The sequence below is a fragment of the Meles meles genome, chromosome 5 (genome assembly GCF_922984935.1).
Source record: "Meles meles chromosome 5, mMelMel3.1 paternal haplotype, whole genome shotgun sequence".
Classification (NCBI taxonomy): domain Eukaryota; kingdom Metazoa; phylum Chordata; class Mammalia; order Carnivora; family Mustelidae; genus Meles; species Meles meles.
The window spans coordinates 72,876,715-72,903,113 of NC_060070.1; the positions used below are offsets into that span (position 1 = coordinate 72,876,715).

General features: G+C 38.8%; 1 protein-coding gene across 2 annotated transcripts in view; it reads left to right on the plus strand.

Annotated features, from left to right (window-relative positions):
- ARHGAP18 (Rho GTPase activating protein 18) overlaps positions 1-6,903 on the plus strand; it is a 128,142-nt gene extending 121,239 nt beyond the window's left edge. For both annotated transcript variants that reach the window (XM_046004597.1, XM_046004598.1), the window contains 2 exons: positions 3,936-3,997; positions 5,388-6,903. In XM_046004597.1, coding sequence (XP_045860553.1) covers positions 3,936-3,997; positions 5,388-5,479 — 154 coding nt within the window. In that variant the 3' untranslated portion in view covers positions 5,480-6,903. The remainder of the gene's footprint in view (positions 1-3,935; positions 3,998-5,387) is intronic.
- Positions 6,904-26,399: the final 19,496 nt, after the last annotated feature.

Sequence of the window (26,399 nt, forward strand, 5' to 3'; positions counted from 1 at the left end):
TTTTGTACTTCATCATTTTGTCTTCCCCACAGAAAAGAAGAACAGACTTAATAATTAGACAGTTGGAATGAGCTGGGTTCATGCGAGGTAGCTGATGGGCACATTGAGCCTGTTGGTCGCAGGGTGTCCGAACTTGCCTTCACTGTGCCTGCAGTGGGCTTGGCACACGAGAGCACTCGATATTCTTTACAGAATGTTTGGATTGGAGGTTAATTACTCTGTGGGGACTGTTAGGAAAATCACTAAATAAGGTACAGTGGGATTAAAACAAACAAAATACAACTTTTTCTGAAATATAATGAATAGAAAGAGATGCTGAAATTGAAAAACAAGGTCTAAAGAATTGAGAGAGGACAGGCAGTCCCTGGAGCTTTGAGGTCTTCTGGACACAGAGCACACCATCCCTGTTAGGGACAACAGAGCCTTCTCATCTGTTCTGGTGCTGCTAGGGTTGGAGGAGTCTTCTGGTAGCCTTTGGCATCCCTCTGATGATATTAGAGCATACGCATTCTTTGACATCTTAAAATAGCTTTTAAATTTTAGAGGTTTAACAAGTATATTGGGTTTTCAGTTTATCCTTCTAATTCTTATTTTTTAATTTTCTTTATCATGTTATGTTAGTCTCCATACAGTGCGTATTGCATGGAGCACTGGGTGTTATACTACATCAGAAACTAGTAATTCTTATTTTTTTAAACTGAAGTTACTATTTTAATGATTTCTCCCCTCATTTCTGCTCATTGAAAATTAATGCCTTGTACTTTTCAAAAGGGATATCTGGGCACTGGCCTCTTAGCTTATGAATTCTCCATCTTAGTCTTCCATAGAATTTCATCTCTGCATTGTAACATTCAAGGGCATCAGTGAAGTTTTCTGCCAAAACCTCTCCAGTGTGAATACAGTACCACCAGTATTTAATATGCCTCTGCCCTGTTTAAGGCCCTCTGTTAGATGTCAGAAGGGGTATAAAGATGTATTTTAAAGTCTCTTCCCTCAGGGTTTATAAATTGGGAGAAGAGATGAGCCTGAGCAGTAACAGATGGTGGGGAAATAGAAGAGAAGCTTATTGGTCTTATTCGGTAAGCCAGCATCAACTCCCCTCTCAACAGTACTGCAAAGTAAGCACTAGTCCTACTCCTGTTTTACTGAGAAGAAAACCGAGACTTTGCAAGGTCATGCATTTGATAGGTGGTGGTGCTAAATTCCAAATACGTGGTGGTTTCCATTACCAAAGGCTGCCCTTTAAACACCCTCCTTACAAGCCAGGGTCTAGCAGCCATCACGGATCTGGGGCCATTGGAGCAGAGTCTCAGAGGAGATGGAATTTTAGGAAATTAAACCCTGAAGCAGTTACGTGTCTTTGCTCCCTAAAGGGTGTCTCTGCTTCATGAAATCAATCCACTTCCTCTCTGCTTCCTGCAGTGACCTAGTAGATACCAACTCTTGCCAATCTGCTCACCAGGGATGACTGCCCGTCTTCTCCCAGATCTTCTTACCTGAAGATCGTCTGGCCAGACTTCAGATGCCTAAGCAGGTCTTTCAGCCTAGATGTAATTAATTTACACAGCATTTACCCAAGTGTTCAGTTGAGTCTACTTTTGTTGCTGTCCTTGCAGATGATGGAAGAAGTGACTATGCAGTCAACTGTGACTATAATATTTAGCGTATAGCATGATTGCTGTAGAAAGCACCAGATTTGTGACAATTATCCTCTGCATATTTAGATTTTCTGCTCAGGGTGCTTTTGTTAAATAAGCATTTGCTGCCCCCTGGAATGGAGTCTTTTTCTCTATCTCCTCCTTTTGCCCTATCCTGCTGTACCCAGATGGACATCTGGTAAACCTCTCTGTCCATTGCTTACCCCCCATCCCGCAAACATTCCTCAGCTCCTTTCTCTATGCTTGGGGATGCCGAAAGCAGAGGATCTGGATCCAGCTTTTCTGGATGTCAGCTTTTCCTGTTTCTTTCTTTCTTTCTTCTTTTTTTTTTTTTAAAGATTTTATTTATTTGACAGATAGAGATCACAAGTAGGCAGAGAGGCAGGCAGAGAGAGAGGAAGGGAAGCAGGCTCGCTTCCGAGCAGAGAGCCCGATGTGGGGCTCGATCCCAGGACTCTGGGATCATGACCTGAGCTGAAGGCAGAGGCTTTAACCCACTGAGCCACTCAGGTGCCCCAGCTTTTCCTGTTTCTTTTTTAAGCTAGATTTACAATCTCTTTAAGTCTCAAGTGTTTTATTTGTAAGAGTGGATCATAACAGGGCTTGCATTATAATCCTGTGATAATGAACCAGGAAAATGACCATGAAGCACATTAGCACTATCTGTTTGGGCCTTATAAGTGAAATTTTCCATGATTGTTTATATATATATATTCTCTTCCACCACGTTCTCCTCTTCCCCCCACTTGCATTCCATCAGCCTAGGGGCATTTGGAAACCAACCCTCCCCGATCCTTTCCCTCCCCTACTTTCTTCACCAAAGACAAGAACACATGAATGACAAAGTGAATATACAATAAATTTCACATTTACTCACCAGTTTTGATAAAGGCTATTGCCATTTCTTTAATTATGGATTTGTTCATTAGCATTGTGCAAAGCTTGTATTTCCCAGGAAATCCAGGTAGTGTGTGTGTGTGTGTGTGTGTGTGTGTGTGTGTGTGTGTGTGTTTAAAGTAGAACAAGACCACAGATACTGGAGAAACAATCTGAGAGCAATATCTAATTCATTCCCACCCCCCCCCCAACAAGTCTCCCAAAACATTCAGCTTACTTTTCATAGAAATAATGATTCTTTTTATACTCAAAGTTTATTGCATTATGTGCTATATTACAAATAAAAATAATTATTATTTAAATTTTAAAATAAGCATACACCGGTTTGAAATAAAGTGAGCTGTCTCTTGGTTAGCACACAACTCAGCAGGTGGCTTTTAAGTATGGGGGCGTATGCAGCCCCAAGTGTCTATCGTGTTCCAGACAGCAGAGTAGTTGAGTTGGATAATCCAGATGAGTCATGGGATCGATGGGTTAGGAGAGCTTCTACAATGCCATATGTAATGGTTTGAATCAAAGTCAGATCTGCTTTTCCCTTCACAGTTCCAGGGAGCATGTCTTCGGGGCCTTACAGAAGTGGTTCACAAACCCTTCCGTGCATCACAGTCTGCTAGGGAGCATTTGAAAAACAGATTCATTGGCTTGATCTAGACATACAAAATCAGTTTCTAGAGCCCTGGGTCTGAATTTTTAGCAGGTTTCTCAGGTAATTTGTATACAGCGTTTTGAAAACCACTGAATTTTACTGACTTTTATTATTTGAACCCAAAGTTTTAGAAGAGTTTCTTCTTTGAAGAGCATAACTCTGTAAATGCATCTCTTCCTTGTGAAACCTTCAAAATGACTATTTCCTTCCTACTTTGAGTGTGTGTAACCCCTGTATTTGAATGGCCAACACAGGAAGGGTTAGGAACCATGTCCCATTCTTTATATTCATCTTGCATACTGGGGCAGTTGTCAGCAAACACGTGATAAATACTTATTGAATAAATGCAGTGTGAAAACCAAGGTGGAAATATTTCTTTTTGTAGTTTTAGGAGGCTCTTTCTGGCCCCTATGCAAAGTAGTTGATCAAATTGATAATTTTATTGGCAGCTATAATGTTATGTTACTTTTCTTTTTGATTTTAAAAATTTAGATGCTGATGTATTATTTTGCCCTCAGATGTATGAGTCCATTTGTTTATTTTAATTTACAGGTGTGACATTTTTATTACCTATTTGGCACACTTAACAGATGGGAAAATACAAACGTTAGATAATTACAGTGTGTCTAAGTTATGAATTTCCCATACAAGCCAGAATTCCCCAAGCACATTAAAGTGATTTACTTGCAAGCTGTTTGATGATACAACTAATCAGTTTGTTTTGTCCCTAATAGTGGGATTGCCCAGACTCTTAAGAAAGGAGAAGTTTTTTTGTATGAAATTGGAGGAAATATTGGTAAGCGCATTTTGTTTCTCTCTGTGTTACATATGCTGATTTGACATTGCCAATGGTTATTATTTATATCTTTGAGGAGAAAAAAAAATCAGAAGTTAAATATAGCATGCTTTAGAAAGTTGATGAATTTTGTGGATTTGTTCAGTGGTCTGACTTTTCAGACTCCATTTGAGCTCCTCCATACAAATGCCCATCTGTGTTAAACCTCAGCAAGGGCAAATGGCCTTAAAATAGTAGCAGCTTCTAGAATGGTAATGAACTTTTTCAAAACTTCTTTCTTTTTTATATGCTTACATCACATCTTAATAAAGGAAGTAGCTGAGCTTATTTAAGGCTAGGATTACATTTTTATTATGGCTCAGTACTAGATATTTTTAGTGAAAGCAGAAGTTATTTCTGCCACTGTTGATTGCCTTCTAAATAATGCACGCTCGCACTCACAAAGACCAACACAGATATACACACATACGAATACAAGCACGTTGGTAACTTAGGGAATAGAAATTGAATGAATGGATTGATTCTGACCATGCCTTGAATTTTAGATGCCCATTTCCAGTTACCAGTCTGTTGTACTCACCTCTATTAAAATTTAAAGTAATATCTTCTCTTTATTTTGGGCCTTGAAAATGGTACAGGTGAAACTTAAATAAATGAAATAGTGTTTAATTCAAAATAATAATTGAAAATATTTTAAGATTTTTAAGTTTTGTGGAGTTGTTTCCTGGGACACAAAAGTGTTAGTAAATACTGAAACTTGAACATGGGCATATGAAGGCTTACTCTTAAAATAAACTGCTGGTGAGTGCTGTGTAGTGTGTAAACCTGACAATTCACAGACCTGTACCCCTGGGGCTAATAATACATTATATGTTAATAAAAAAATAAATAAATAAACTTCAACTCTGTTAGAAGCCTGGAAATGTCAACTCTGTTTGCAAAGTTTATTTAAAAATAATTTTTTTTAAAAAATATATATTTTATATATATATATAAATATATATATATTTATATATATAAAATATATATATATATTTGATCTTGCATTTTTACTCTTAGATATTGGGAATGAAGTACTGTTTCTCACTTAGATAGACCCCAGACTGTTGCCGCTCTTAATAAAGGTGCGTAAGCTTTTAATGAGCCATTGCAGAGCCCTTCACACAAAGTGTTTTCAACTTCCTAAATTAATTCAAAACCCATTCTTTAGAGAAAGCCTACGAACTGACTTTTTCAGTATTTTGGCCAAGTCTTACCATGTTCTGGGAGATGGGAAAGGATGAGACATATTTTGAAGTCTAGGATTTCAAAGTTAAACCATGAGGAGTAAGTTTAATATTGCATCCCAGCCTCTGCACAGTTTCTGCCTCATCCAGTGTCTCTTTGATAGGAGAACGCTGCCTTGATGACGACACTTACATGAAGGACTTGTATCAGCTCAACCCCAATGCCGAGTGGGTCATCAAGTCTAAGCCGTCCTAGGAGACTGAAGCAGCCAAGAACCAAGAGGACCTCCCGAGGCTCCTTGCTGGGGGCAAGAGAGCAAATAAAAGAAACGGCAGGACTCTTCTATTGTTCACATGTACCCAACTTACGAATAGTGACACTCTGAAGCCTTAAAAAGTTACAGATTTGTGCTGCTGCCAGAATTATGTTCATTAATAATAATACGATGAGCAAACAAAAGATCTCTAGAGTCAGAGGAAAAGGGGTTAATTAGCTTGGCGGCTCTTAGACTCTGTGAGAGGTGCCCGGATGTGACAGTTTGTTTTATATGAAAACATACTCTCTTCCCTCTCACTTTTTTTTTTTTTTTCCTAAAATCATATACATGGTAATACGTGCTTCCTCTCCTCTCCTCCTCATGTCTGCCTTTCCCCAACTAGGTTTGCTTTTTAACCGAAAAGATCACAAATACCAGGTATTTGGCAAGTCTTGAAGACAATGTATCTTAAAATAGACTGAATTCAACAGTATTCCTGTCACCATCGAATATTAATATTCCTCCCTTTGAATCATTTGTTCAAACAATAACATCCCACTTCTTCCCGCTGTAACACAAGAAGTGATTTGCATTGTTTTCAGTTCATCTGACATATGTGTGCAGAACCGTATCTGCGATCAAGCAAATAAAACTGTCAGAAACCGCCCATTATTACTGAACTCTTAAATACTTCTATATTAAGAATAAATAAAATATATCCATGTGGAATAACTGGATTATGGGTAACAAAAGAGTGAAAGCCAAATCACTTCATGTTGCTGTTTTCTCCTAAGTGAAATTTATGAAGTCTTAGCTGGCTTTACCTATGGTCATATTAGCATAAATATGCATGATAGTATAATCCGGTAATGATTACGAATGCATTCTACTGAAAGAGGGATTATTTTTTCTTTTTAATTCCTAAAGAAGGCTGCAGGAAGCATTATTTTTTTCTGGGTATGACACAGTCATATGAACAAAGTTTTTGTTTGTGTACTTTAGATAATCAGAGTAAATTTATTAAAATGCTGTGGAAAGTACTATTCCCAGGGAGTTTAATGCACAAACCATATTGTGACAAGAGATGAGCCTCTGAACCGTAAATAAGAGAAAAGAAGTGAGAAATGTTGAATATTTTATGAGTTTAGCGTGTAGTAAATAAAAGGTGATGTAAATGAGTGTTGCACACACTGTGTTTATGATACTTTTAGTAGTATTTTAGGGAAAATTACACATTCTCGGAAGCTCTTGATGTCATTCCAGTTAGGAGGGAAAATGCTGTTAATGAGAACAGTCGTAAATTTTTAGCCTGTAATTATAGGAGCAGCCTGTGGATATGATCACTTAAATAACATTGTGGTGATTTGTGCCATTGCTTTTTTATTTAAAAATTTTTTATAATTAAATGCATTTTTCTAAAGTATCTTGTCTTGGAATTATTACTTTTAATCTATGTTTATGAATTTCCTACATTTTTGTTTGTATTTGTGTTTTTGTTAAAAGCCACTTTTATTGTTCCTGTTGCTCCTGTGTAATGTTTAAATTGGGAAGACATGTGCAAGATAAAAAACTGTTTCCCTCCTTAGTTTTTTCCTTAGGCAAACTTTTGTTCTTTAGGATTTTTTAAAAACACATTGTCTTCTGTTTTTGATTTTGACAATATATATTAATTTCCTAAAATGTTTTAGTAATAGTTTATGTTAATGAGAGCAATTAATGATATAAACTTGAAATTAACTGCTTAATACATTGTAGGGTTGCACAACTTCAAAAAAAGATGAGTGAATATAATGATTTAGATAAATGACTTTCTAAAGCATATGTCAACTAACTTTTTACCATTTACTATTCCCCCAGTATGTGTGTTGGTGGTGGCAGTGGTGGGGTGGGGGCAGACACAAGAGGCTTTTGATGATGAAAAAAATGCCAGATCTTGGTATATAAATACAAAGATGCCATTGCATTTTAAGTTCCTAGACTCATGACCCATAATCCTTGATTTTGAACAATATTGCTCTTACACAATCAAGAAAGAGGTCTCTCTACACTTCTAAAGAGGAGAAACTTATTAGTGTAGAGCCTCAAATATAAATGGCCTGGAATTAACCCAAATGTTTTTTTTCTGTAATTTTTTTTTCTTAATGAACTTTAAATCTTGTGGTGGATTAATTTTTGTTTGTATGTGAGGGACCATAAAAGCAACAAATATATTTGTTAAGAGTTTCAGACATCTTAATTTTTTTTTTTTTAAGATTTTATTTATTTGACACAGAGAGATCACAAGTAGGCAGAGAGGCAGGCAGAGAGAGAGGGGGAAGCAGGCTCCCTGCTGAGCAGAGAGCCCTATGTGGGCCTCAATCCCAGGACCCTGAGACCATGACCTGAGCCGAAGGCAGAGGCTTAACCTTCTGAGCCACCCAGGCGCCCCGACATCTTAATTCTTAAGAGAGTTACTGTTGAAAAGTTGATGAGCTCGTTTATGATAGAAGACGTGTTGCCCTGTTAATATCTCAAAGATGTTTTCTCTTTTCCGAAGTGGGTTATAATTTTTTTTTTTTTTTAGTATATGTGCTGCCGAAGCAAGCACTGGGTTATAATTATTTAAAATCTTTATTCACTGCTGTAGAGTTCAACATAGACTCCCTGCTAGCACTTTTTTGGGAAAAGCGATTTACTTTACTGACTTCATGAACTTTTTCATGATTTTCTTTTCCTCGTTTTTGCTAAACTGGATTTCATTTTCTCTCTTGTACTGATTGCTCATCCTCTTGATCGGTAGGTGGCAGTATTGGTCAGGGATTCCTTTGCGTCTAAACTATGGGAAGTTTAAAAGTGAACCTGAGTTCATCCCCAGGGGTACAGGTCTGTAAAAATAAGTAAATAAAAAAAAATGTAAAAAAAAAAAAAATTGAGGAACTGAAGACATAGTCGTGGTTCCAAAAAATCCTTTAGGACATTAAACATCAAAGGTAACTTTCTTAAATGTATCCAATGAAGTCATAGTAAAACATATTTCTTAATGGGGGAAAAAAAAAAAAGTGAACCTGAGTTCAGAGGTAAGTGGTTGAGACTCACTCAGTGCCAGGCATTTAAAGGCAGTTTGGTAAGAACACCACGGATCTCTCGCTTTAATCACTGTTTTTGGAAAATTGTAAGTAATGATTAATTTCAGAGTTTCTGTGTTTCATTTATTAGTCTGCTTCTATTCTTAACCTGCGAATGGTGAGGGAGAGGTGAGGGGTTTTTTTTTGAACCAAAGATGAGACATTTTGACAATGTCTATCTCAAGCAGAGGATCAAGACAAGAGGAAAGACAGTGAACCAGGAAAGAAAAAAAGACTGTCTAAGAAGGCATAATGACATCTGTCATTAGTGTACATGTGGTTGTTTCTTCATTCAAGAAGCAGTTGCTGGGCATTTACAGATATGTGCCACTGAGATACATCAGTGAACAAAATAGTAAGTAAAAAAAAGAATCGGTAGAATTATCTAATATGTTGGAAGGATATAAGTGGAGTAGATACAGACAAGAGATGAAAAGATGAAAACAAACTGGTTTGAGATGCAGAGAGATTCCAAGTGGAGGGAAAGGTTCTCTGTTGGAGTAAACAGTCTCTCATTGAACCTTTAATAAAGACTTGAAGGAAGTGAGAAAATTGTCATGTGGTGATCTGGGAGAAGAGCATTCCAGACAAAGGGAATAACTAGAACAAAGGCCCCAAAGCAGTCGTTTGCTTGGCTTACCGAAGATTAGCAAGGGTACCAGTAGGGCTGGAGTGGAGTGAAGCAGGGAAGATTAATGGATGAGATCAGAGAAGTAACACTGGGATAGGGATGGGAGATGAGATCAACACCTTGTGCTAGGACAACTATAATTCATTGTTTAAGATATTGTTGAGAATGAAACCAGGCACCATTGGTAAGGGTAGTAGCTATGGAGTGATAAGAAGTGGTCAGATTCTGGATATAGTTTTAAAGGTCGAGTCTGTAGGGTTTCTGGTATGAGAGACAGAAAATGCATTGTTAATCAAGGCAAATCACAACATTTTTTACTTGAGCAATTGGAAGTATGGAGCTTCCAACAACAGAAATAGGGAAGATGAAGGCACATTGGATATTCTGAGGGAGTCAGTATTCAGGAGTTCCATTGTGAGTGTGTTGAATTTGAGGTGCCTATTGGGCATCCAAGTGGCAATGCTGAATAAGCAGTTATTTGTGCAGATGGTAGGAGAGTGGTCTGGGCTGGGGTCAGTGGCATCTACATGGACTTTTAACTTTAACCATGAGCTTGCCTGAGATCACCAAGGGAGAGAATGTGGATAATAGTAGAGAAAATCACCAAGAGGTGAGCCTTGGAGATGTCTGATATTAGAGGTTAGGAAGAGGAGAAGGAACCATCAAAGACACTAAAAAGAGATGACCCTTGAGATAATGAAGAGATTGTGAGGTACCAGAGACCAAGAGAAGAAAGGCAACCAAACAGAGGAGAGAAATTGTCGCGTCAGATGCTACTTACAACTGACCTGAGCAGATGTCTGGGAATTGACCGCTTGGATTTACTATGTGGAGGTCATTGCCAACTTGATGAGCAGTTTCAGTAAAGTGGTAGGGTGGAAGACAGATTATAGCCAGGTTGAGAGAGAACGAGAGAGAAATCCAAGTGTGAGTATTGGACAAATCTTGAAATTCTGCGATGTAAGGGAGCAAACACATGAGACATTAGTTAGTAGAAGAAGTAGAGGTGTACTGAGGGCCTTGAATGCTGGGCTAACTAGTTTTTGGAATTTATGCAATTACATAATACATTAAGAGGTGAGATGGGTACTGGAGCCAGACCACCTGGGTTAGCTAATGTGACCTAAGATAAGTCACTTAGGTCTCATTTTCTACTTTGTATAATGAAAATAATAGGAATATTTACTTCTTGGCAGCTTACAGAAGCAATTCATAAAAAGAGCCCAGGGGGCTCAGCAGCATATCTGCCTGATGGTATTCAATAAACTTGACTAGTTTTATTAGGAGTATAGCAATCAGTATTATCAGATGCAATATTATTTGCTCTCTCATTCGGGAATGTTGGTTTCAATGCCATATTACTTTTCCACCTAGAAATCACTGGCTGTAATACTTCGTCAAGGTATCTGTGATACTGTAAAGGGCAAAGAAGTAATTCCATAATAAGTTTTCTCTAGTTCAAGGTGAATGCAATTTTAAACAGGACTTGTTTCATTTAAAATAATCTGGTCTGGGAGACAGAATTCTCTCTGCATCTCAGACCAGGAAGTCCAAGAGGAAAACAAACAGGTTTGAGATGCAGAGAGAATCCTGTCCCCTTAGGCCAGGTCCCAGAAGAAAACAAATTCTTACCCAGTTTGTTTTTTTTTTTCTTACCTGATACCTTGCTTGCCCACAGGATAATCCTGGGCCTCTGCATTTGGTGTTCGCTGTTCCTGCTGACAGAGGTCCTACTCCACTGTCTTGCTTTTTCTGGGCTTGTGATTTCTCAAATTTTATTTTTAATAAATCTAGCAATAGTAATTTTCCTTCCATTTCACTTGGCCTCACATCTTAGAATCTGGACTTGGCATCCAGTTTCTTTTTCACTTCTAACCTGAAGTATTACATGGGGTAACTTGTTTCTGATACAAAGGGTATGATATAAAACATTAGAATTCCCCTCCCTCCATATATCTATTTCTTAAACTCCTTAAGATTTCTGAGAAGGGTTTCATGAGCTATTTTCACACATAGCTGCGTACGGTAATGAGAGAAACGGATTGGTTGCCAGAAAAGCCACTTCTCTGGTATTTCCAGAGAAAGCCAGTACTGACTGACTTTGTCAAAAGCAAGCTTTTTATCTTGAGATTTCAAGTCTTGATTTCTCAACCAAAGGAACTCGGATAAGCTTCAGCGAAAGCGGTCTGCTCTCCACTGTCTTAACTCTTCTTTTGATGTTCACCCCTTGTTGCATGTGAACATCTCAGTTCTTGTGGCATCTCCTATAGCTTTTACAAAATGGCGGCTTTTGTGTAATCTCTGCCTTAAGTCCCATTCCCCTTCATCCAGAGCCAAAGTGAACAAAGAACTTAACCCTGGACTGAAGGGCATGAGGACAGTCACAGAGAGTGGCCTAGTTCTGAACAGATCAGTTAACGTTTTCTATCTTTCACCTGACAGTAGTCTTTCACAAAAAGGAAGCGATTTAATCATTACATGTGTCTTTAAAACTCTCATTTCAATATGAGAACTCTTAGGGCATCTTAGCTTTGGTTGCTTGTATCACCCAATTTATATTAGGCAAGAGAAAATTCTGAGAATAGGAAGAATTAACTATTGAGAGATTATACATCACCTTTTGTCCAAGAACCTGGAAACACATTCTAGGACATGCCTCTTTCATCTTCAAGCTTGTCTTCAGGTTAAAAATGGGGAAGGGATTAACATTCTTTATTCTTAAATTATTAGGCATTATTAGATAATTCCTTAAAATATACTGTGAGTTCCTTAGAAAATGTTATTATAAGGAATATTTCAAAGGTTCAGAAAAAAAAAAAATAAAATGGTTCTCCATTGGTTCCCCATTTCCTCCTTTTCTTTCCAAACATATCAGTGCTTGCTATCTGCTACACTGTGGTTTATATTTCAGTGATGTAAAAATCAATCATCTGATGCATGACCACAGAACACCAGATTTAGATTTGTGAATACCATTAATATGGGCTGGTGATAGGGAACGTATCCTCAGCAAATGGACTCTGACTGGAGGGAGGCGGAAATGGGTGCAGCTAATGATTGATTACACTTTAGTGGGAGTATAGAGAAAAGATGCTTGTTGATTGGGAAATTGTTAAAGGAGGCTGTGGCATTTCAGCTGGAATCCCAGTTAGGTTGCCACAGAATAGACCAGGCCAGAAACAATGAGACTCAGAATAAAATGAGTGAGAATGGGTTATATTGATGTTCCAGAGTTGGAGTCAAGAAGACTTTTGATGATTCTATGGAATGGAGAGGACTGAGAGAGGGGGGTGTTAAATATTCCTGGGAGGACTGCTTAGTCGGTTAAGTGTCTGACCTCAACTTGGTTGTGATTCCAGGGTCCTGGGTTTGAGCGCCCATGTCAGGCTCCCTGCTCCATGGGGAGTCTGCTTCTCCCTCTTCCTCAGCCTCTCTCCCTGCTTGTGCTCTCATGTTCTTTCTCTCTCTCAAATGAATAAAATCTAAAAAAAAAAAAAAGACTCTTGGGAGAAGATGATAGTGTTTTGCATTATACCCCAGAATAGGAAGTACTGGTTTGGAATGAAGGGATTGGTGCAAAAGAGAAGGGAGTAGTATGAGTGTGGTAGGGAGAGATGACGAGGATATGTTGAACTTGAGATGTATGAAGAGCTTAAAGAGAAATGAGATCTCTTTTAAGAAATATTTCTCTGAGAGATATATATTTAAAACATACTTGCTTGGGGGGTGATGGTTAAAGCCACTGGAGCAAAAGGAATCATCCCCCAAACATGTAGGGCCACGAGAGGGCTAAGAACAGCTTTGAAGTATCCCACCACTTCAGGGATGCAAAATAGAAGAGATGACTTCGAAGGGACAGTTCAATCCAGAAGAGTAAAAATTAGAGGTCAGGGAAGGCAACAGATTCAGCAAGTAAGAAATGGTCAGTTGTGTCAAATAATTGAGAGAAGTGAACCAGATGAAGACTAAGTAGAAACCAGTGAAGCTGAAGTTTACATGTGCGGGGCTTGCTGACCTTCTAGAAAGCAAGTTGTTTTGGAATGATGGGAAGACAAAAGCCCATTGCAATAGGCCAAGATGTACATAGGGACTAGAAGCTATGAATTTAGTTGGGATTGTTGGGGAAGGGCCAAAACAATAAGGTTTATTGTGGTTTTCTTTTCTTTTCTTTTTTTTTCTTTCATATTTTGTCTGGGTGGAAGGGAGAGCCTTGATCATAAAATAGTTTTCACACATAATTCCTGACACTTGATATTACCCATATTTCTTTCTATAGTTAATTCAAGAACATCTTGCCTCCTATTATCTAAAATAATACTCAAAATAATTGAGTAACTTTTGAAGAAAACTGACCATGATAAATGTGAAAAAATGCCTAAGAATGTTGTTTGTCCTTAAGAGATGCCATTAATTTTGTTTTTGTGATTTTTAAATTTAAGGCTCTTTCCTAAATTGAAAGGCAATGATTGTTTTAACGTTACTTCATTTTTTTCATATAGTTTATATGCAATGTTACATTTGTTGCATGTGTACAACATAGGGATTCCACATCTCTACACCTTATGCTATGCTTACCATAGCTGTCGCTAACATCTGTCACCACTGAATGCTGTTATTATATCACTGACCGTATTCTCTATGCTGTACCTTTTATTCCCAGGAGTTATTCATTTCAACAGTGGAAGCCTGGGTCTCCCACTCCCCTTCCCCCTTTGTGTCCCTCTCCCACCTCCACCCGCCCCCCCCGCCCCCCCCCCACCCCCCAGGCAGCCAGCAGTTTGTTCTCTGTATCTATAGGTCTGATTCTTTAAAGCAGATGCTTTTAAAATAAGCTTGCTTGGAAGCTGGTGTCCAAGAGGCTGGTGATTTGATATACTGAGTCTGTCCCATGTTAGCAGCTCTTTGAAAATACCCTTCGTTGGAAGAGATCATTTTCTCTCTCACTGCTTTTCTGCATTGCTGCATGTAATAAGAGTCATTGCTCTGCCCACTATAATCTGTATAGCAAAACCTGGGAAATATATGTTGGATAAATTGGAAAACATGATGCTATCTGAAACAAGATGAAGACAAGTGTTGTAAGCTTCATTTCCAAATCTTAATTTTTGAGAAACAGAATGTGTTGAAGTGATATATAATTCTGTTCAAGTCTTTACTCACCCTCTAAAATGATTTTTACAAAGTACTGCATATTTTTACATAGGAGACTAAAATTTTTATCATAAGCTTAAATAACTGTGAAGGAATTCTAATACTTTAACATGTTTCAGGTAAAATTTAGTCCCATAGTGATTTGATACAGTTATCTGTTTTTTAAAAAAATACATAAAAGCTCTTCGTTAATAGCAAGAAATTCTGCATCATTGCTTTTTTTCCTATTTCCATTGTACTTCCTCCTTAGAAATTTATCCTAATGTAATATATTCAGTGGCATAGATTAATTACATTTCTCTGTAGCACAGTAAGTATATATTGAAGTAATAGTTGATCAAATAACAAAAATTATTACAAATCTTGATAGAGTTAATAAATACAAAATTTCAATTTTATTGAAAATGGGGTTCTTAGTGAGAAAAGGTTCTTAGTTTTTTCTTAACTGTCAATAGGTAAATAGAACTTACTCCTAATAAATTTAGCTCAATTCTATTTTTCAATTTTATTTATGTGTATATATATATATATATATGGCATATATAAATATGTAGGCATTGAGAAAGTTAACATACACATGTAAATCAGAACTTTAAAACTTAGTTATAACAGTGGTACAGTTTTTTAAACTCCTTTAAAGTTTATTACATGCTAAAAAATCACTGTAATCTTTACCAAAATTATTTATGATCTACCAGCTAATTGGTCCTTCTTCGTAATTGTTGAAAGCAAATGATTTGGAACAATTTGACTCATATACAGATTTGTTAACTCAGTTGTTACAGTGATTCATTATGTCAATTTCTGAGAAGTATTCCAGAAAATGATGACTGAGAAAAGAGTATAAAAATATTTGAGGTTCTTGTTGTATATATTGTCAAATAGATTTTTAGGAAAGTTGTACTTATTTTTATACTTCTATGAATGGCAGTCAAGTGATAATCTCAATGTCTTCTTCCTACCACTATTTTCTTTAACTTTCCTTAATTTCATGGTTGAAGAAGTTGTATTTCACTGCTTTAATTTACATTTTGTGGGTAATTATATCTAATTATGTGTCATATATTGTGAATTCACAAAATCAGGAAAGGTAGCTCTATATAGTCTTTGTTCCTCTATTATAGAAATAGGTATGTGTATATATGATATTTAACCTATTTACATAGAATATTTAGATTTATCATATTTTTGTATTAAATGAAAATAAATGTGTAGTAAATATTTAATATAAATATTATAGAAGGGCACCTGACCCATAGTAAGTAATAAAATGTCATTGGCATCGGCGTCATCATTATCACCAGTGGGAAATATTTTCCTTGGTTTGGGTTTGAATAATTTGATTTTTTTAAAACAAGAAATCTTCCTGTTTTTTTTTTCATATTGTTTATCTAGGTGTTCTTGAGTTCTTTTGAACTGAGAGGCCATTATTTAATAAAGACGGCTTCCTTAGAAATGTAGATTATCCATCCTTGGGAAGATAGTGTTTAGAATAATGATGATCCTCTCCATCTCCTTTAACGTGTTGATTTGAGTGTAGGAATTGCTAAAGAGGATTTCCTTTTTTAGGAATTCCTTTTCAGCTATTTTGCATTCAACTTGAGGTTTCCTGACTATCTGTCATTTTCTATAAAGTTACACAATATTTAAAACTGGGACATCCTATATCAAAAATAATACAAATAAACTCATGGGCATAGGAGTGATTCTCAAAGTTTAATCACCAGTGTGGCATGGGGCACTGACGCAGCAGAATGGATATGGCATTTCACTGCAGACCTGATTTTGCATTATATCACCTGAAAATTAGGCCAAATGTGGGTTAAGAAGTGCTTGAGTATTTGGGGAGTAGTATATATATTTGAGATGTAAATGTGGTTTCTCAAACTTATAAAAAACAACATGTATTTAAATGGGGTGTATTTAATGGGGTAAATGGGGGTATATCTGAATGCAATTTTTATGGAACTGTCCTTCATTTGGTTAGGGAATTATGGAGGTAATAATAAAGAATAAGGAAAATGAACTTTTCTAGGTAGAGAAATACAATGACTAAGATTCCAGAGATATGTGGTTAGTAAATTAAAAAATAGTAAAACAAACAAAAAGCACCAAAAAACTCTCAGCCTCAGGACAATATACGATAATTCCGGATTGAGGATCCTTTGGCATCTGACCTCAAACCATTAAGAAGAACTTGCATATCTCTGAATGGGTGCAAAGGTAGCAGATGACCTCTAAGGATGGTAAGTACAAAGACAACGATTTAGGAGAAACATTAATTCACATTTAAAAAGTAAAATATATTGCTCCGGGTCTGAACCTACAGTAGAAACTTGGCAGACCCTCTGAAGATTCCATGAATTTGTTCCATGAAGACAAAGACCCAGGGATCTTTTTGTAGCCAAAAAGCAAACAAACTGAGCAAAAGGTAGGCTTATCAAATACAAAAAAAAAAAAAAAAAAACCCAACACCCAGCAGAGACTATACTCCATGGAGCTATGGTAAACCCGCTTTTATGCGAAGTCCAGGTACAGTAAGTGTGACCATTTCTGTGAATGCACTGTAAATTGTACACATTGTCTAGTGAATAGCAGCTATGTTGATGGCAGTGGGGAAGATGCTGGGGTTTTTTTGTTTTTTGTTTTTTTATATTTTATTTATTTGACAGAGAGAAATCACAACTAGGCAGAGAGGCAGGCAGAGAGAGAGGAAAGGAAGCAGGCTCCCTGCGGAGCAGAGAACCCGATGTGGGGCTCGATCCCAGGACCCTGAGATCATGACCTGAGCCGAAGGCAGAGGCTTTAACCCACTGAGCCACCCAGGCGCCCCAGAAGATGCTGTTTTAATGTAACCAGAGCAAGTCTGCACTTGGGTTTGTAGTGGCAGCATCCCCCGTGGAAGAGATCATGATTCTCCAGCTCGGGAATATGAAGACCAAGAGATGAAAACGTTACAAATCATTACGTTGTATGAGTTGTGGATTGGTGAACATGCGGCAAGCATTAAGCTAAGTGTTAAAGTAGATAATGCATGGAGGAATGAGAATGTCAGCACATTAGAACACAGGCTTCTTTTGCTCATCTGGTATCTGCAATGTTTAATGCAGTAATTGGCAAATGGCAGGTGATCAGTGAATGTTGGGGGCTCATAAACACCTCGAGTTTATGTACATGTAGGTAGAATACGGAAAACGCTTCAAAGAAGACAGGTAGGTTTAGCCACAACCAAGGCATAGTTAGCTTAAAGAAGCTGGTATCTTTGTCATTTTTAAAGTTGTCATCAGGGAAGAGGTCCGTGCCACCCCATTAGGCATTTGGCAGGATTCTGGGTCAGGTGATGGGAGGCATTGTCCTCACGTAGCCATTTTTCTATTTAATTCATTTATTGTTTTTGTACATAGATACAGACAACATACTCAAATGTCAATAAGATACAGACTGCTCCTGCAAGAAATAACGATGTGATTAGCATTTGTTGGGTACTTCCTTCATACTGGGCCATGTGTCAGGTGTTTTATATACATTGTTGTTTAATTTTCACAGTACCTCTAAGAGGATGATATTTTTGTCCCCAGTTTTGTCAGTGAGGAGCTTTCTCCAACAAGTTCAGTGAAGCGGCTGCATCGGGATTGAAACTGATGACAGAGCACATAGGCCATAATGTTTACAAACCAAGCTGCGAGGTAAGACCAGACTGTTTAAGTCCTATGTCGCTTTAGAGGACAGAGAAGAGACGCCCTCATGAGATGGTGCTTGGCAGGCCAAGGCTGTCATGCTTAGTACCTTCAGGGGCTTGAGGCGCTGGAGATAAGAGATCGTTCACAGCCAGCGAGCATTCTGTGACTCTATTTATGAGATATTATGTCAACTGGGACTAATTCAACAATATAGCACTGGTGATCTTTTTTAAGGTAGTAATGCCATGAATGCCTGGCTGGGATTTAAAGAGACTCAAACTACCCTCGTCCCAGGCTTCCATGACACATATGTCAACATCCACATGTGTTTTCTGGTCGGGAACCAGCACATACCAGAGAAGCCCCACTCCGAACATCCCCAAGTGGACATCATCTTGTAACCTTTACTAAGATCCATGTCCTTTCAGCTTCCCATACTAAAATCTAATGTAAGATCTGGGAGTCTGAGCATATATTCTGACCAGTTCCCAAATCAAGTTCTTGAGGGCTGTCTGATTTCTTTTTCCAACAGGTAGATCTCAGAAAAAGGGCATTCCATGCTGAGGAAATCATGAGGAAGCCCACAGAAAGGAAGCAGAAGGAATAGCAAGTGGTGTGATGTGGCCGCAGGTAGGGAACGAGAGAGAGAAAAGGAAAAGGTAAGCTGGACACACTTTAGGATCCCTATTGAATCTCCAGTTTCCCTTCTCTGAGGCATGTTTGTGGTGTGAGACTTACCGTGTCTAATTGGACCAAGAGTGGACACTTGATTTGAGATGGGCAGATCCCCCCCCCCCACCCCGGGAATTTAGAATTTAGAGCAAGCATCCTCTTGTTAGTCTCCACACCTAACTGGGATTGTATTTGGGACACTTAGGGTTTCCTTATCCCATCATGGGGACTGTGCAGAGAAAGGGGAGGTTTTTCAAAATCAGGGTGGGTAATCGGGACGTAAAATCTTTTTCGTATGAGGGTGGCACGTAATGAATCATGTCTAGTCCGCCAAAGACATCTAATCTTTCTTAGTTCTGAAAATTGCTAAATTCATCTTATGTCAGCCATTCTAAGTGCCTCCTTTAAGGATGGCTTAAAAAGGATGGCTGAGATGAAACCAAAGTACTTCTTTTCCGTAGGATTAAATGCACTCAGCTCAGCCTGAGTTTATGGGGCATCAAAAAGAAAGAATGTCAGGTAAATGATTCTTCAGTTCCCCTCCATTCTGACGAGGCTTGGTCATGTAGACATCTTTCTTTTTCTTACCCTTGACTTACACTTACCCTTTGCTTTTGGAGAATTAGATTATCTTTTATTTTATTTTATTTATTTTTGGGGGGGGTCTAATCATGTGTGACTTAAAAGCTGTGGCAGTCCAAATCTTTTGGAAAGCTCCGAAACCTGGGCTCTCTGGGTCTTGATAACATCTAATGAGGTTATCTGCAGAATTTCATTTGTTGACAATGGCAGTCTTGTTATTTTTTAAGTGGTTCTTTTTCATACTCCAACAATGCCCTCTGGAGAAGGCTGCAGACAGCTTCTTCCCACGTTTCATTTAAGGAGGGTGAATGTGCCTATGTTTTCACAGAGAGGGCAGCTGCAGCCCCAAGAGTACGGCCAGTGTTCCCTTTTATCTTTCTCCTTGTGTGCTGTCAGATTCCTGGTGACAGGGAGCCAGACACTCTTGGAGATGAGCTGCTCTCAGCACATCAATACTGTCATTCTCCCCTTGGCTCCCGCCTTCATCTACCCTTGCCTGCTCTCAGTCTGCTCTTTGCTAACGCATGTTGACTGCAACACAATTCCTCCATCCTTGCTTGAGTCACGGGCAAGTATGTTTTGTCTTTGATAAAGATGACTTGGTATTGACCCTAACATTCCCTGTGCTGCTTCCTTGAGGCCTCTTTTCTGCCTCCCTTACCTTGCAGGGTGCTCTTTGCAATTCCTTGAAAGGTATCAAACTGATAAACTTTAAAAAAAAGAAAAGAAAAAAAAAGGACATGGGGTGCCTGGAAGGCTCAGTGGGTTAAAGCCTCTGCCTTCGGCTCAGGTCATGATCTCAGGGTCCTGGAATGGACCCCCACTTCAGGCTCTCTGCTCGGTGGAGAGCCTGCCCCCCCGCCCCGCCTGCTTCTCTGCCTACTTGTGATCTCTGTCAAATAAATAAAAAAAGAAAAAAAAAAGGACAGCAATAAATAACATTAGTAATAACAGTAGCCCTTTAGGTATTTATTCTGGTTCATCTACCATATTAACCCTTGGTAAGCATTTTCTCCTTAAATTCTGATGACAAACCATGGTGAGGTATTTCTATAATTATCTCAATTTTCAGAAAGAGTCGCTGAGACTTAAGAGTTCATGTGACTTTCCCACTGGTAAACCTAGTAAGTGACAGAGACAGGACCTGAAGCCATGTGTCCTGCCCACATCGATGCTTCCACACACAGTACTGTGATAGCTCACTGCTTGGGGACACAAAGAAAAACACTTTGGAGCAAACGATCTACGTTGTTCATTTTCGTAGTATTTGGTCTTCGGCAGCCAAGAGTCCCACTGGCAATTTTGTTTCTCGTTTTGCTGTCACCGAAATCCAGGAGCCAACATTCTCTCTGAGCTCATAATCATGTCTTATCTCCTTTAGCAAGAGGTATTGGAAAGATGTGTCTTCTGGGCCTCATAAGATGGTGTAGAGGTTAGCTACTACCTCACCGTGCTTGTGTCAATATTCTATTATTTTTAAATATGTTGTGTTAGATATAATCTGTACCTTTCCTTCCTTTGAAGCAGTCTCTTTGTAATTTTGTAATGGGAATGGGCAGTTGAAGTCTGACTCAGTGTTAACAACGCCAGAAGCCAGCACGGTCCGCACAGCCAGCTCACTGCTTTAGACGTGTGCTCAGTGGATCATTGCAAGACACAGGAGAGGCTAATCATAATACGATCTTCATTTTCAGAGAAGAGACTATAGCTCATTATAATAGCAAACCTCTGTCACCTGTTATTGTACATTCTCCCAACTGGTCTTTTCTCATGTCCTCACGCTCTCACTTTCTTTTTCCACATTATTACAAGAGTGATAGGCTTTAAAATGCAAATGCACACTTCCTTGTGTAAGTCCCCTGAGGGGTCTCCAGTTTCCCTTGGAACCAGGTCCAGAAACCTGAATGTAGTTTAGGAGAGTTGTTATGTCTCACCTCTGACTAAGTTCTCAGCCTCCTGTGTTATCTCTTTATTTATTTATTTATTCAACGTAAGAGTATTCATTGTTTTTGCACAACACCCAGTGCTCCATGCAAAACGTGCCCCCCCATTACCCACCACCTGTTCCCCCAACCTCCCACCCTGACCCTTCAAAACCCTCAGGTTGTTTTTCAGAGTCCATAGTCTCTTATGGTTCACCTCCCCTTCCAATTTTTTTTTTTTTTTAATAAACATATAATGTATTTTTATCCCCAGGGGTACAGGTCTGTGAATCGCCAGGTTTACACACTTCACAGCACTCACGATAGCACATACCCTCCGCAATGTCCATAACCCCCTCCCCCTCTCCCAATCCCACCTCCCCCCAGCAACCCCCAGTTTGTTTTGTGAGATTAAGAGTCATTTATGGTTTGTCTCCCTCCCAATCCCATCTTGTTTCATTTATTCTTCTCCTATCCCCCTAACCCCCCATGTTGCTTCTCCATGTCCTCATATCATGGAGATCATATAATAGTTGTCTTTCTCCGATTGACTTATTTCACTAAGCATGATACCCTCTAGTTCCATCCACGTCATCGCAAATGGCAAGATTCCATTTCTTTTGATGGCTGCATAGTATTCCATTGTGTATATATACCACTTCTTCTTTATCCATTCATCTGTTGATGGACATCTAGGTTCTTTCCATAGTTTGGCTATTGTAGACATTGCTGCTATAAACATTCGGGTACATATGCCCCTTCGGATCACTATGTTTGTATCTTTAGGGTAAATACCCAGTAGTGCAATTGCTGGGTCATAGGGTAGTTCTATTTTCAACATTTTGAGGAACCTCCATGCTGTTTTCCAGAGTGGTTGCACCAGCTTGCATTCCCAGCAGCGGCTGAGGTCGAGGAGGTTGCTGCCTGCGTTCTCCTCAAGGATTTTGATGGATTCCTTTCTCACATTGAGGTCCTTCATCCATTTGGAGTCTATTTTCGTGTGTGGTGTAAGGAAGTGGTCCAATTTCATTTTTCTGCATGTGGCTGTCCAATTTTCCCAGCATCATTTATTGAAGAGGCTGTCTTTTTTTCCATTGGACATTCTTTCCTGCTTTGTCAAAGATTAGTTGACCATAGAGTTGAGGGTCTATTTCTGGGCTCTCTATTCTGTTCCACTGATCGATGTGTCTGTTTTTGTGCCAGTACCATGCTGTCTTGATGATGACAGCTTTGTAATAGAGCTTGAAGTCCGGAACTGTGATGCCACCCACTTTGGCTCTTTTTCAATATTCCTTTGGCTATTCAAGGTCTTTTCTGGTTCCATATAAATTTTAGGATTATTTGTTCCATTTCTTTGAAAAAAATGGATGGTATTTTGATAGGGATTGTATTAAATGTGTAGATTGCTTTAGGTAACCCTACATGTAAAGGAGCTGGAGAAAGAACAAGAAAGAAACCCTAAACCCAGCAGGAGAAGAGAAATCATAAAGATCAGAGCAGAAATCAATGAAATAGAAACCAAAAAAACAATAGAAAAAATCAATGAAACTAGGAGCTGGTTCTTTGAAAGAATCAATAAGATTGATAAACCCCTGGCCAGACTCATCAAAAAGAAAAGAGAAAGGACCCAAATAAATAAAATCATGAATGAAAGAGGAGAGATCACAACTAACACCAAAGAAATACAGACAATTATAAGAACATACTATGAGCAACTCTACGCCAACAAATTTGAAAATCTGGAAGAAATGGATGCATTCCTAGAGACATATAAACTACCACAACTGAACCAGGAAGAAATAGAAAACCTGAACAGGCCCATAACCAGTAAGGACATTGAAACAGTCATCAAAAATCTCCAAACAAACAAAAGCCCAGGGCCAGATGGCTTCCCAGGGGAATTCTACCAAACATTTAAAGGAGAACTAATTCCTATTCTCCTGAAACTCTTCCAAAAAATAGAAATGGAAGGAAAACTTCCAAACTCATTTTATGAGGCCAGCATCACCTTGATCCCAAAACCAGACAAGGATCCCACCAAAAAAGAGAACTACAGACCAATATCCTTGATGAACACAGATGCAAAAATTCTCGCCAAAATACCTGCCAATAGGATTCAACAGTACATTAAAAGGATTATTCACCACGATCGAGTGGGATTTATCCCAGGGCTGCAGGGTTGGTTCAACATCCGCAAATCAATCAATGTGATACAACACATTAATAAAAAAAAGAACAAGAACCATATGATACTCTCCATAGATGCTGAAAAAGCATTTGACAAAGTACAGCATCCCTTCCTGATCAAAACTCTTCAAAGTGTAGGGATAGAGGGCACATACCTCAATATTATCAAAGCCATCAATGAAAAACCCACCGCAAATATCATTCTCAATGGAGAAAAACTGAAAGCTTTTCCACTAAGGTCAGGAACACGGCAGGGATGTCCATTATCACCACTGCTGTTCAACATAGTACTAGAAGTCCTAGCCTCAGCAATCAGACAACAAAAAGAAATTAAAGGCATCCAAATTGGCAAAGAAGAAGTCAAACTATCACTCTTCGCAGATGATATGATACTATATGTGGAAAACCCAAAAGACTCCACTCCAAAACTGCTAGAACTTGTACAGGAATTCAGTCAAGTGTCAGGATATAAAATCAATGCACAGAAATCAGTTGCATTTCTGTACACCAACAACAAGACAGAAGAAAGAGAAATTAAGAAGTCAATCCCATTTACAATTGCACCCAAAACTATAAGATACCTAGGAATAAACCTAACCAAAGAGGCTAAGAATCTATACGCAGAAAATTATAAAGTACTCATGAAAGAAATTGAGGAAGACACAAAGAAATGGAAAAATGTTCCATGCTCCTGGATTGGAAGAATAAATATTGTGAAAATGTCGTGTGTTATCTCTTAACTCAAAACTTCTCTAGCCCTCTTCTGCTGGGTTGCCTTCTCATCTCTAGTCTATGCCTACTCTTTTTTTTTTTTTTTTAAGATTTTATTTATTTGACAGACAGTGAAAGAGGGAACACAAGCAGGGGGAATGGCAGAGGGAGAGGAAGAAGCAGGCTTCCCATGGAGCAAGGAGCCGGTGGGGCTCGATCCCAGGACCCTGGATCTTGACCTGAGCCGAAGATAGATGCTTAATGACTGAGCCACCCAGGTGCCCCTAGTATATGCCTATTCAAGTAGAAATCATATTGTCTGGCTTTCAAGTTATCTGAAAACGAGCCTGAGCTTCTGTTTGGCTATCGCTTATTGTGCCTGATACACTGGCACATACAGCAGTTTTATCATGTCTCTTAAGCTGTTGGCTGGTAATGCTCTGCTTCACCTACCAACCCAGAAAAGCATCTTCCACATGTGCTAGGTTGAAGGATGACCTCTCAGAGAGGTCCAATCCCAATCCTCGGGATTTGTGAATGTTCCTTTATATAGAAAAAAGACTTTGCAGAAGTGATTAAATTAAGGATCTTGAGATGGGGAGATTATCCTGGATAATCTGGGTTGCCTTAAGGTATCACAAGAGTCTTTATGAGAGGAGGCAGGAGATGGAAGCAAGTGGTAGATGTGACAACAGTAGCAAGAGGTTGGAGTGATAAGGAAGGGGTGAGGAGCCAAAGATTATAGGCAACATCTAGAAGCCAGAAAAAAAAGCATGGAACCAGCTTCTCCCTGAACCCTCCAGAAGAACACATCTGTGCTGACAACTTGATTTTAGACTTCTAAGACAATAAATGTGTGTTGTCTTCTGCGACTAAGTTTATGGTTATTTGTTAGAGTAGCAGTAAGAAACTAACACAGTACACACTCAACTTTCAAGAGTCTTCATAACCGAGAAACAGAAGTCATTCATTCAACAAATACCTATTGAGTTCTGACCACCCTACTTTGGATATTGCCCTTAATGGTCTTTATATTCTAATAGAGGGAGATAGAAAATAAATAATAAATAGTATGTTGGAATTATAAGTGCTTTATATTTAGAGAGAGGAAAAAAGGAACAGGAGAATTATAATTTTAAATAAGGTGGTCAATATGAGAGTCAGTGAAAGAATGAGTAATATGAAGGAGTTAGACATATGGACATATGAAAGGGCATTCTCCAGGCAGATAGACAAACCAGTATAAAGACCATGAAAAGGGATATACATGGCATGTTTGTGGAATGGCAAGAAGCCAGTATGGCTGAGGCAAAGTAGGCCAGAGCAGAGTAGTAGGATAATGAGGTCAGAGACATAATAGTGGAGCCAATTTTACAAGGTATTTCTTTGGATAAAGAGGGTTAGTCTTGAAGGGTTTTGAGCAAAGGCATAAGATGTACTAAAGGGGTGCTTGGGTGGTTGGTTGGTTGGGTGACTGGCTCTTGATTTCACCTTAGGATCTCAGCTCAGGTCTTGATCTCAGTGTTGTGAATTCAAGTCCCACATTAAGCTCCACACCAGATACGGAGACTACTTTTAAAAAATGCATTGAAGCAGGTTTTAAAAAAGAATTACTCTGTTGCTGTTTTGAAAATAAATCCAGAGTTAGGGTGGGGATAGGGATAACACGGATGAAAGTGGAGACACAAGTGAGAAGGCTGTTGTAACAACCTAGGCAAGAGATATTGTTGGCTCAAATCAAAATGGTACCCGTGGGATTGGTGAGCAGTGGTAAGATTCTGGATATGCTTGAAAAGGTGGGGACAACAAGATTTCCTCCCGAATGGATATAGTAGTGCAACTCCAATGTATTTTGTGTAATCAGTGGGGGAATGGAATAGTCTTTAGCAAAGATGGGGAAAACTGAGTAAGTAGGACTGAGGGCAAAGATCAGGGACATGTTAAGTTTGAGTCCTGTTAGATATCCAAGTGGGGGTCATGAGTGGCAGTTTGATAATAAAGTCTGTCCATCAAGAGAGATCTGGACTGGAACTGACACCACGTGGATGGCATTTAAATGATCAAGCAAATGGAAAGCATAGGGGGTGGAAGCAGGCTGGGGACATGCAGAGGCTACCCCATGCAGACTAAAATACAAAAAATGATGGGTGATTGGGAACTCTAGGTTAGAAATGATTGCAACATGTGTAGGAAAATATAATATAGTTTACCTTAGAAAATTAGTTGTCTAGGGGCTCCTGGGTGGCGCAATCACTTAAGCATCTGACTCTTGGTTTTTG